Raw genomic sequence first — 13,567 nt, 5'->3', positions numbered from 1 at the left:
TTAATAATGATTGCTCTCCACTTTTTTAATAGCATAATAAATCGAAGATTATTATTAATAAATATTAGTAATTTGAATCTAAATTTTGAAATTCAATTGACAATGAAAATTCAAGATTTGATTGTTGCTTTAACAATAATTTGCTCGTTATGCTCTATAAATGATGACTCTTTAATCAGCCTCATTAAGTAACTAGATTAGTTTCAAGGTAAAGGGATATTTTCACTAAAAATAATTTATATTATTTTTTTTACTAATATGATTACATTATATACATTATTTTATTTATTTCTTCGTTATTTTATTGTAAAAAATATTATATTCTATTTTCTCAATTTTTTTCCACCTGAACATATTTTTGGAGTTAATTTTATTAAATATATTGTGGAAAAATAATTTTGTTTTAATAATAAATTATTTTTTATTATAATTAGAAAAATTTTGATTATAATTATATATAATTGATAACTGTAATGTTAATAATAACGAGACTTTTGTCAAATTTGCTTTTCTAAAAAAAATAAAAATAAGAATAATAGGTATTATAATAAATAAATAAATAAATAAATAAAACTATAAAATAATAATATAAAAATTATTTTTAAGGAGACTTTTGTTACATTTAATTTTTTAAATGAAATAAATAAATAATAATAAAAAAAAAAATTGAATGAGAGCACTGTGTATGTTAAAGGGTCGGGAAAAAAGAATTTGAAATTAAACTTTAGAAAATATTGGACAATCGCCAAATGCAATATTATGAGCAACTAAAATGTGCCGAAATAAGTAAATAAATATGATTTCAACTATAATTAATTTTATTGGCGATATGAGAAGTGTTATCAAAATATTGGTGAATTTTTTCTTTTTCATTTTCATCCCTTATAAAAAGTGAGTCAAAAGTCTCGTTATTATTATTTATTTATTTATTAAAATTATTATTATTATTATTATTATTATTATTATTATTATTATTATTATCAACATTTTATAATTATATTCAATATTTCTACTGTTGTTATTATTGTCTTACACTAAAAAAAAATTTTATTTGATTCAAACGAATTAAATAAAAATTATAATTATTGTAAAAATAATATAAATTAAATATTTAATTTGGTTAGGAATTAATTTTTTAAATAAAATTCAAATTAAATAAAAAAAAATTAATTAATTAATTAATTAAATAAAATTAAAGTCAAAAGAAGTAACAAAATTAATTAAATGGAGTAAAAAATATTGTCATTCGTTTGAATCTACAAAATTTTTAAACCTATTTGAAAAAATAATTAATTTAACAATTATTATTCAAAATTTAGTTTTTTAATATTTATTCTTTTTTTAGAGTAAACATTATAAATTTTACTATCGTCAGTGGAAGATTTTAAAACGAACATTGTATAAGAAACTATATTTATAAAACACATTCATTTTATTATTCAATAGTCTGATGATAATAGGCTTATAAGATTTGTTTGTTCAATATAAATACGTATATATTGCATTTTTATGATCGCGAACTTGGAAACTCAAGCAAAAGCGAGTAAAAGATATTAATTACAAACAATAAGAATTTTCAAAAAAAATATACATTTTTTGCAAGAGAAACAAGAAAAAAATTGCAAATATCTATCTCTCCTGGAAAAATACAATAAATTTCTTTTTTTCCTCTCAAGTTATTAATTACGGGGGAAATTAGAATTTAAGAATTAAAAAAAAAAGAAAAAAATTAACAATTTCTATGAGTGCCATGTGACACTAAACTCTATGCAAAAATACTATCTTATCATTTGTATGAGAATCATCTAGCACGATCCCAATTGACTTTATTAAGTACTATAGTTGCGCAAATGGGACAAATCGTTTCATTGAACATTTCATTTTCAGTCAAAACAAAAATTAATGTCAATTATTTATTTATTTAATTTTCGTATTTGAAAATAATAATTTTCTCCTCTTTTCACGCAGAGAAATTTATTTTCCCTCCAAAATCAATTATTTTATTTATTATTTTTTTTCCTTTTTTAAATTCCAATTTGGAAAAAATTCAATTTGGAAAAATTATTATTATTATTAGTTTAATTATTATGAATATTAAATTATTAATTAAAAATTATTATCATTTTATTTTTGTTATTATTATTTGCTTTAATATTTATTATGACTTCAGAAGCGTTTAAGGCAAATAAAAAAAAAAAAAAAACGAAAAGGACTAATTTAAAAAAATATCAAAATATATCATGCGCAATCAGGCCAGCAAGCAATCCTGAGGATTTCATCATCACTGCGTTAGAATATTGCGCGTCCCTGCTCATCGAAATGAAATCTTTGGTTAGTTGTCACCGAGAATTGCACCACTCGAGTATATAGTACACCCAGGGGTTCAAAAGATTTTAATCTTCATCCTTAAAAGAATCTTATTTATCTTTTGCTTCTTAAACAGAAAAAAAGTCCAATTAAATTTTTCCCTTCGGCTCACCGTTAATCAAAAAAATTACCACAAAAAAAAACTCGATTTTTAAATGTTAGATAGAAAAAAAATATTTCCTCCATATTTTCAAAAAAGTTTATTAACAATACTTTGTTCCTACTAATTATTATTTTCTACAAATAGTGAAATAATAATTATCTTAGTCGTGAAATAATTTTTCCAAAATTAATTTTCCCAATTAATTTTCCCACTCGTTAATTTTTAATTCTAGTAAAATTATTATTTCCTAGAAAATAATTTTTTAATTGATAAATTTAGTAAAATATTAATTTTTTTTAACTCAGTAAAAATTAATTTTATTAATTTTTAATTCTAGTAAAATCGCTAAATTGTAAAATAATAATTTTTCCACTTGTTAATTTTTAATTCTTGTAAAATTATTATTCGCTAAATATTAAAGTAATAATTTTTTCCCTTTTATTAATTATTATTTTTAACAAAACAATTTTATTTTTCGCTAAATAGTAAAATAATAATTTTTCCACTCGATTTTGAATTCTAGTAAAATTATTCTTCGCTAAATGGTAAAATAATAATTTTTTTCCACTCAATATTTCTAGAAAAATAATTATTATTCGCTAAATAGTAAAATAATTTTTTCCACTCCGTAATTATTATTTCTAATAAAATAAATTATAAATAAAATAAATTCACCTAATTGTAAAATACTAATTTTTCCCAATCGTTCATTATTATTTCTAGTAAAATAATTATTATTCTCATATAAGTAGTGAATTAATAATTTTTTATTTTTATCTGCTTAGTGGTAAAATAAAATTTTGTCTCTGCTAAATAGTAAAATAATAGAAGTAAATAATAATTTTTCCACTCATTGATTATTATTTCTATGTAAAAATTTTTCCACTCAATTATTTTTTCTCTAGTAGAATAATAATTTAGTGCAATTTTTTCCACTTTTTAATAAAATTTTAATAAAATTTAAATTTAAATAAATAAATAAATTGTTTCTAAAGTATTAAATAATAAATTTTAATAATAATTTCAGGTAATTAAATTACTTGAAATTAATTTTCATTGACAAATTTCTTTGAGAGTAAATTGAAAATGAAAATTCGTGATTATCGGAAATGGACCAATTTTTTTTAATTTTTATTTTTTTTATTGTGAATTGTGTCTTCGTAGGGTCAATTTTACACAGTTATTAGATAGTTGCGACCGGTTGAAGACAGTTTAGACCTCGATTTGCGAGCGGTGCTTGCGTCAGAGTTACATATTCAACGGATTTTTGCATCAGATTTTTCCCTCATCTCTTCAGAATCAATAAAACTCGGTTGTTTAATAAGCCCCTCTCATTTATTAATCTTTCTCTCACGAAAATTCTCTTTTTCCTTTTAGTGAAAGAAAACAAATTTTTTTAAAAAATAAATTGTCAATTTTACAAATTACAAATTTTATTCAAATATTTATTTAGTCAGTATTTATTTATTTAAACTCCAGAATTGTAATTTTAATTCTGTAAATTTCAGTATATTTATTTTTACAATTTTGTAATTTTCACAAATTACATTTTTTCCGAACTGAATTTTTTCCAAATTTAATTCTTTCTAAAGTGTAATTTTTCCAAATTCAATTTTTTCCCAATTTTAATTTTTCCAAATTGAATTCTTTTCTAATTGTGATGAAAGAAAAAAATTTTATTTTTAATAAATTGTCAATTTTACTTTGTAATTTTCACAAATTACATTTTTTACGAACTGAATTTTTTTCAATTTAAATTCTTTTTATATTGTAATTTTTCCAAGTTGAATTCTTTCTAAACAGTAATTTTTCTAAAATTTTCTAAATTGAATTTTTTCCCAATTTTAATTTTTCCAAATTGAATTTTTCCCAAATTGAATTCTTTCCAAATTGTAATTTTTCTAAATAGAATTCTTTCTAAAGAGTAATTTTTCTAAATTTTTCCAAATTGAATTTTTTCCCAATTTTAATTTTTCCAAATTGAATACTTTCCTAATTGTAATTTTTCCAAATTGAATTCTTTCCAAATTGTAATTTTTCCAAATTGAATTCTTTCCAAAGTGTAATTTTCCCAAATTGAATACTTTGCGAATTATAATTTTTCCTAATTGAATTCTTTCCAATTCGAATTCTTTCCAAATTGTAATTTTTCCCAAATTGTAACTCAAAAAAAAATTCTGACTACTATAAATTTTAATCAATATCAAAAATAATTGTTTTCAATGAAACTGAAAAAAAAATTTGCTAGAATCCAAAATTTCCGTGAGAGAAGAGAATTAAAAAAGAAAAAATTTGGTTCTTAAATATAACAAAAAATATGAATTTTAATAATGTGTCAATAAAAATGTTTCAGTGGAGTGGAGTGTGAGGACGAAATTTACAGTATTCGTCAACTTGAAGCGAGAGAAGTGTCAATAAACGAGGAGGAGATCACCGTTTCATTGGACAATAATACACTTCGTCCACCGCTTTTGGAGTTAGTTGATCTTTTGGAGCCGAGCAACATTTTGGAACAACGTCCAACGCCAAAAGTGCAAATAGTCAAACCACAACCAACATCCGATCCTCTCAATCAATTCTTGAAGGAATCAAACAAAAAGGAAAATCTCTTTGACAATATACTCGATGAAGCCGAAGAAAATTATTCTCCAAAGCAAGTCAATCAATTGAAGGAAATTACCGAGACAATTACAATTTCACAAAATTGTAACGAAAACAATTCTTCTGAACAGGTAAATTGTGAAGAAAAATTATTTTTTTTAATCTAAACTTTAGAAATTGAAATTCTACCACATAAATTAAAATTAATTAAATAGAATTTAATAGTAGAATTCAATTTAATAATACAAGGTTGCAACACAACCTGGAAATCTGGAAAACCTGGAAATGTCAGGGAATTTTATAAACCTTGAAAAAAACCTGGAAAAGTCAGGGAATTTTAATCGGAATCCTGGAAAATCATTGTTTTCTAAAGTTATTTTGCCTATTCTTGAAAATTAGTTTTTCTTAAATATTTCAAAATTAATTGGATTTTAAAAGATTTGCGTTTACAATTTTCATAAATAGATAAACTTTAAAAGGTTGTAATTTGAAATTCTGTAAAATTTCAATTTTGAATGAATGAATTAATAATAATAAAAATTTCCCAGGAATTCTAATAGGTATTCACAAATTCTTTATAAATTTCTTCGCAATAATTCAAATATACTTTCAAAAATAATCAAATTTTTTACAGAGATTAAATTATTTTCATAAATAACAAATCTCATCGCAGAATTTCAATTATTTTTAATATAAATTTTAATAAAATTCTTCGCAGAAATTCAATTATGGTCGAACGTTTAAAAAAATTCTCTTCAAAATTACAATTATCTTTATAAATAATAAAATAATTTTTCTCCAAAATTCCATTATTTTCAAAAATTTTAATAAAATTCTTGGTAAAATTTCCATTATTTCCAAAAACTTTTCTGAATTCAAACAAATTTTTACAGAGATTCAATTATTTTTAATACAATTTTAATCCAATTTCTCGAAAAATGAAATTAAAATTGTATTAAAAATAATTGAATAATTAAATAGAAATAATTGAATCTCTGTAAAAAATTTGATTGAATTGAGAAAATTTTTCTTCATAATTCAAATATTTTCAAAAATTGTAATAAAATTCTTTGTAAAATTTTAATTATTTTCAAAAACTTTTCTCAATTCAATCAAATTTTTTACAGAGATTCAATTATTTTCAATACAATTTTAATCTAATTTCTCGAAAAATGAAATTATTCTTCAAAATTTGATTGAAATTCGCCAAAAGAATTTTAATTACCTATTTAAAAATTTGTTGATTAAATTCTTTATTAGAGTTCAATTTTTAAAAAATATTCAATTCTTCAATAAATTATTTATTTTTGTATTTAAATAATTGAATTCTCGTACAATTTTCTAATAAAAATTTTCAGTAATAAACAAAAATATCAATCAACGATTTTTGTTGGAAAAAAAGCCGCTTTTCTTTTCTCGTCTAATATTTGTTTTGAAATTTTTTTTCCTATTGTTTATTAACTTTCCACCAAATTTGAAATTAATTGCTACTGAAAAATTAGTTTTTTTTTCCGACTGCTTTTTCGTTTTTTTTCTAATTTCTATAATTCAGCATTTTGCAAATAAAAAATGTGGCACAGAAAATGGAACAAAAAATTGTAAAAAAAATAATTTTTAGACTAAATTTACGAGGAAATTTAATAGAAAATACAAAAGCTAGGCTCGAACTAGGATTTTTCAAAAGTAATAAAATTTTCTTCGCAGAAATTCAATTATGTTCAAAATTTTTTTTTAAATTCTCCTCAAAATTCAATTATTTTTAGAAATAATTAAATTCTTCTCCGAAATTTTATTATTTTTTTCAAAGATTTTCCTTAATTCAATGATTTTTAATATTTACTATTTTAATAAAATTTTCCAAAAGAATTCAATTCAATTCAATAAAATTCTTTATGGGAATTGAATTTTAAGAAACATTCAATTATTCAATAGATTATTTTTGAATTTAAATAATTGAATTCTCGTAGAATTTTCTAATAAAAATGGATTTCAGTTAAAATTTTAGATAATAATTAAATATTAAAAGCATTAGAGCGTGAATTTTTAGAAATAATTGAATTTTGTAAAGGTTTCAAATTAAAATCTTTGAAAATCTGAATATTTTATATTTTTAACTAACAATTTTGTGGAATTAATTTTTTTGAGAAAGTTTAATTGCGGATTTTTTAAAAAATTATTTCAAGTTTTTATTATCTAATATATTATTAAATTTGATTGAAGAATTTCTGAATAATCGATGAAATTTCGTAAAATTGAATTGTAAACAAAAAGATTTGAAAATTTTCAATGAAATTTTTCAAAAATTAGTAAAAATAATTAATTTAAAGAAGAATGTTAGTTTAAAATTCTGGAAAACAATAATTGAATTTAAGTGATGAAAGTAATTCTTATGGAAAAATTATAATGGCTAATTATTTAATTTTGTAAAATATAAATGTAGTTTTAAAAACCTGGAAAAATTAAATTATTAAGTTTTTTAACTTGGAAAACCTGGAAAAGTCAGGGAATTTGAAATGAGTAAAAGTGTGGCAACCCTGCAGTAAAAATTAAAATTGGGGCATAAACGGTATTTTTGCAGAAGAAAAATTAATGTAGAAATTATTGTCTTCTTTTTTTTAGGATAAATCCGAAGGAGAAGAAGAATTGGAACCAATTTCACAGCGCAATAATTCCGTTTCGGAAAATATTGATAATTTCCCATACTTTCTTCCAACATCGCCTGTTTTTGGAATTAATCAGGATCAGCTCAGTCAATTGTCACAAATTGGCAGACCACTGCCACAAACAGCGACAGCAAGTATTTTTGCTCCTCGTACCGAGGACATGAATACGGGCTTTCTTACTTACAGTGAAGATCAACCTGGCCTCACCAGTAAGTCCTTAAAATTATTTAAAAATCAACTAACTAAATTATTAATTTTGATTAATTTCAATTAAATAAAATTGAATTAAGAATATTTAACACTATTTAGCAAAAATTAATTCTTTGTAAATAATTTTTCAATTTGAAAAACATCAGTTTGTCAAAATTACATTTTTTTAAAAAATATGTTTCACTAAAATTTCGAACGTTCGAATAAAGGAAATTTTTTATTTATTAATAAAAACAAATTTCTATACAAAAGGGAAAAATGTAAAAAATTCAACATTTTTTATTTAGTTATAAACTAATTTTCTTTTATATTCAAAATATTTTTTAAAGGAAAAATAAATGTAAAAAATTCAACATTTTTTATTTAATTAAAAACTAATTTTCTTTTATATACAAAATATTTTTTTATTAAAAAACAAATTAAAAGTTTCTACTATTAAATAAAAATAGCAAATAGAAAAATATCGGCTTTTAATTGAACGTTCAAAACTTCAGAAACGTAAAATACAAATTTTAAAATTGATATTGTTACATAGTTTTTTCTCTTTCTCTGTCTCTCAATTTAAAACACACGCTTTTAGTAATATTAATCAAAGAAAATGCTTTTTGCCTTTAGAATTATTCATTTCAATGTTTGCAATTTCATTAGTCGGCAACTCAAAAAATATCTCATCACTATCTCATCTCTTCTTCATATATCTGCAGTTTTCAATTTTTAATTTACCTTCGTGGTTTTTAAGATATATTTGTTTCATTTGATTATTAAAACTTTCCCTCTCGGAAAATTAATGGGAAAACACTGCTCATAATTCCATTCTTGAATGTTTAAATAAACGAATCTAATTTATTTTCCGTACTTCTCTAATTTAATTAACGAATCTATGATTTGTGAACTTAATTAACAAGAAATATATTTCGATTAGGTATTATTTTCGAATGATTACAGATTCGAAATTTAAAGAATTCACTCATTGAGTACATAACATTAAATATTCTTCTTTATTATACAAAAATTTTAATAAAATTTATTTTTCGCTAGAATTTCATTATTTTCATAAATAATAATATTTTTTTAGAGCAATTCAATTATTTTAAATACAATTTTAATAAAATTTCTTTTATATACAATTATTTTTAAAAATATTAATTTTAAAGTTTTTTCAAGAATTTTAATATAAATTCAATTATTTTCGACAATTTTGATGAAATTCTTTTTAAAAAATCATCATCATTTTCACAAATTTTAATATAAATTCAATTATTTTCGACAATTTTGATGAAATTCTTTTAAAAAAATCATTAGTTTCAAAAATTTTAATAAAATTCCTTCAAAAAATTCAATTATTTCAAAAATTCAGATAAAATTCTTCGAAACAATTCAATTATTTTTATGAATTGTAAAATCTTCGGCAAGAATTCAAATTTTCATAAACAAGAAAATTCTTTGCAAGATAAAAATATTTTCATTAATAATAAAATTCGTCAAAGGAATTCAATTATTTTCATAAATAATAAAACGTTTCGGAGGAATTCAATTATTTTTAATACAATTTTAATAAGATTTCTCGAAAGAATACAATTATTTTTTAAAATATTATTTAAATTTAATTAATTTCAAGAGTTTTAATAAAAATTCAATTATTTTCAACAATTCCGATAAAATTCTTTGAAACAATTCAATTATTTTTATAAATTGTAAAATTCTTGGATCAGGAATTCAATTATTTTGGTAAATAATAAAATTCTTCTGAGAAATTCAATTATTTTCAATACAATTTTAATAAAATTTTTCGGAAAAAATTCAATTATATTCAAGATAATTTTAATAAAATTTCTCTAACAGGTTTAATTATTTTTATTTTTTAAAGATTGTAATACAAGTTTTCTTAACAATTCAATTTATTGTTCTCAAAAGTTTTTAATAAAATTCTTTGTAAATTTTAACTATTTTCAAAATTTTTTATTGAAAATTATTTAAAAAAATTGTATTATTTTTTTTTAATTTAATAAAATTCTTTAAAAAAATATAATTATTTACAAAAATTCTTATAAAATTGTTTAGAATAATTTAATTTTCTATTAATAATGTTAATATAATTTAATAGGAAATTATTTATTTTTTATTTATTTATTTATTTATTTAACAATTTATAAATTATTAATGGAAAAACTAATTTGAAAGATTTTTTAATTGACTTGAAAGAAGTTGTTTCTTTAAACGAATCTAATTTCGTTTTTATTCTTCTTCAATTTAATTGTAACAAATTTATGATTTTGATGCTTCATTTTTAATTCTTTCCGAAATTTTCTAATAATTTTTCTATGTAAATGTTTTCAATTTAAAAATTAACTTATTGAGAATCAATGAATTCTTGCGAAGTATTTATCAAAAAATTTTGAAAATAATTAAATTCCTTTGCAAGATTTTATCCAACTTTTTGAAAATAATTGAATTCTCTCAAAAGAATTTTATTAAAATTTTTGAAAATAATTGAATTTTGGAGAAAAATTTTCTCAATTCAATCAAATTTTTTACAGAGATTCAATTATTTTTAATACAATTTTAATTTTATTTTTCGAGAAATTATATTAAAATTGTATTAAAAATAATTGAATTCAATTATTTTTATTCAATTATTATTCAATTATTTTTAATACAATTTTAATTTCATTTTTCGAGAAATTAGATTAAAATTGTATTAAAAATAATTGAATTCAATTATTTTTATTCAATTATTCAATTATTTTTAATACAATTTTAATTTCATTTTTCAAGAAACTAGATTAAAATTGTATTAAAAATAATTGAATCTCTGTAAAAAATTTGATTGAATTGAGAAAAGTTTATGAAAATAATTGAAATTTTACCAAGAATTTTATTAAAATTTTTGAAAATAATGGAATTTTGGAGAAAAATTTTATTATTTATAAAAATAATTTAATTCTTGCAAAGAATTTTAGAATTTATAAAAATAATTGAATTGTTAGGAAGAATTTTATCAAAACTTTAGAAAATAATTGAAATTTGTGAAGTTTTATTAAAATTGGTTTGAAAATAATAAACAAGAACAATTAATTGTGTACTTAATAAGGGAATTTAAAAAATTTTTAATCTGAAATTATTCTAATATTGAAGTTTTTATGTTTGAAAATATAAAATTTTTTATTTTGCAAAATATTACTAATTATTAATTATTAATGAAAAAACTAAATTCAAAATTTTTTTTAGTGCAAATTACACTCAACTTGATTTGAAACAAGTTCTTTTTTACTATTTGGCTTCAGAATTTGAAAAAATGTAACTTTTATCCAATAAATAATTATTTATAATAGTGAGAAATTTTTTAATTGAAAATAAATTAAAAACTGCAGAGCGAAAAATTCCTTTATTTAATCATTCCCAATTGTAAAAATATGTAATAAAATTCTTCAAAGTAGAAAATAATTTGCTATGGGAAACTATTTTTTTTTGGAAATAATTCATAAATACAAAGTTGAAACTATTTTCTAACTGCGCAAAATAATTTTTTGATTTAATCGCACTAAATTCTTTCCTAATAGTTCCAAACACGCATTTTAGATTTTAATCACTAAAACTTCTTCAATAGAATACAAAATTAGTCTAAAAACTCTCCATTTGTCTATTAAATATTTTCCAAAAAAAATAAATATACATTATTTTTTCATTATTATAGTTTTTATTTTTATAGTTTTCGAGAATTCTACGTCATTCATTTTTGCAGTTGGATAAAACGCTGTTTTTGTTGCAATAAACAAAGCGAGTATCACTTGAAAGCTGTGACAATTAATTTCTTATAATTAATCTCATTAATTTTTTCAATATTTTTTTGCTTTCTTTTTTCAGTGTTGAAAGACGAACCAGAGGATTTGACACATTTGGCACCAACGGCCGGTGATGTTTGTGTTCCACTTGAGGATCCTCCATTCCTTTCCGATATGTTGGATGATTTTATTCTCGAAAATGAAAGTTACTGTCCACTATTGAGCTCGGAACTTCAAACAGAATTGCCAGTTGCCGATCTCACTGATTCAAGTCTCGTTAGAAATCATCAGGAGCATTCAATTCTTGGCGATTCATTAAAAAATAAGGATTTGGATATTTCAATTCAAGATCGTGATCCATTTATTTATCGTGATTCGCCGAGTCGAGGGAGTTGTAGTACTGAACTTCATTCGCCAACACTCAGCAGGGTAATTTTTATAATTTTAATTTAAAAAATTTTAATTTTACTTTTTCTACTCTTTAAACTATTTTAGATTGAATTTATTTTATTTTTCGAACAAAAGAAGTTTTCTGGATAGAAAAAAATTGTAATTGATTTCTATAATTTTTGATTGAGAAAAACGTTGTCTATTATTGTTCTAGAGTCCAGAGAGAAGTATAGATTCTCTTTGTAGTCCAAGCGGAAGTGGAAATGGATTTTCCGATGATGAAATGCTAATGCTGAGTATAACGGACGTTATGGCCGATGATGAACTAGCGCTAAGAGCACCCTATATTCCTATGTCCGATCAGGACGAAGCACTAGAATTACTTATTAATAATGACATGGTCATGTGGGGCCCAACACAAATAAACGACAAAAAGTCCAAATGGTGAGAATTCGTCATTATTTCCTATTTATTTCTATTGCTTTCTTCGATTTTAATTCAATTACAAAACTTGGTTTTCTATTCTGAGAAATCAAACATAAAAATAATAATAAAAGGAAAATAATAATAATACCTAGTAAACTAAAAATGAAAAGAAGAATAATAATAATGATTCGAAAATTTCGAACCTTCAAATAAAAGACTTCAATTATTTTCAATACAATTCTAATAAAATTTCACGAGAAGATTCAATTATTTTTTTTTAATTTTGAATACAATTTTTCAAAAGAATTAAATTATTTTCTAAAGTTTTGATAAAATTCTTCCTAACAATTCAATTATTTTTGTAAATAGGAAAATTCTTTGCAAGACTTCAATTATTTTCAATCCAATTCTAATAAAATTTCACGAGAAGATTCAATTATTTTTTTAAAATATATAATAATATTTTGAATAAGATTTTTCGAAAGAATTCAATTATTTTCTAAACTTTTAATAAATCCTTCAAAACAATTTAATTACTTTTGTAAATAGCTAAAATTCTTCGCAAAATTGAATTATTTTTATAAATAATAAAATTCTTCTCAGAAATTAAAGTATTTTCAATACAATTTTAATGAAATTTTTCGAATAAGAGGATTCAATTTTTTTTTTAATTTTTAATACAATCTTTCAAAAGAATTCAATTAATTTTCTAAAATTTTAATAAATCCTTCGAAATAATTCAATTATTTTTCTAAATAGTAAAATTCTTCACAAAAAATCAATTATTTTTATAAATAGTAAAATTCTTTGCAGGACATCAATTATTTTCAATACAATTCTAATAAAATTTCACGAGAATATTCAATTATTTTTTTAAAATTTTTAATTTAATTTTTCGAAAGAATTCAATTAACATTCTAAAATTTTAATAAATCCTCCGAAACAATTCAATTACTTTTGTAAATAGTAAAATTCTTCTCAGAAATTCAATTATTTTCAATACAATTTTAATTAAATTTCACGAA

General features: G+C 20.8%; 1 protein-coding gene across 3 annotated transcripts in view; it reads left to right on the top strand.

Annotated features, from left to right (window-relative positions):
* The window catches only part of LOC122508124 (protein similar-like), a 52,661-nt gene that overhangs the window by 33,810 nt on the left and 5,284 nt on the right, over positions 1-13,567 (top strand). For all 3 annotated transcript variants that reach the window (XM_043621255.1, XM_043621256.1, XM_043621254.1), the window contains exons 8-11: positions 4,824-5,202; positions 7,691-7,943; positions 11,809-12,155; positions 12,331-12,560. In XM_043621255.1, coding sequence (XP_043477190.1) covers positions 4,824-5,202; positions 7,691-7,943; positions 11,809-12,155; positions 12,331-12,560 — 1,209 coding nt within the window. The remainder of the gene's footprint in view (positions 1-4,823; positions 5,203-7,690; positions 7,944-11,808; positions 12,156-12,330; positions 12,561-13,567) is intronic.

This window comes from Leptopilina heterotoma, unplaced genomic scaffold (assembly GCF_015476425.1).
Source record: "Leptopilina heterotoma isolate Lh14 unplaced genomic scaffold, ASM1547642v1 Lhet_52, whole genome shotgun sequence".
NCBI classification, from domain to species: Eukaryota; Metazoa; Arthropoda; class Insecta; order Hymenoptera; family Figitidae; genus Leptopilina; species Leptopilina heterotoma.
Note: the sequence above shows the minus strand (reverse complement) of the source record. Positions and strands in the feature narration are given on the sequence as shown.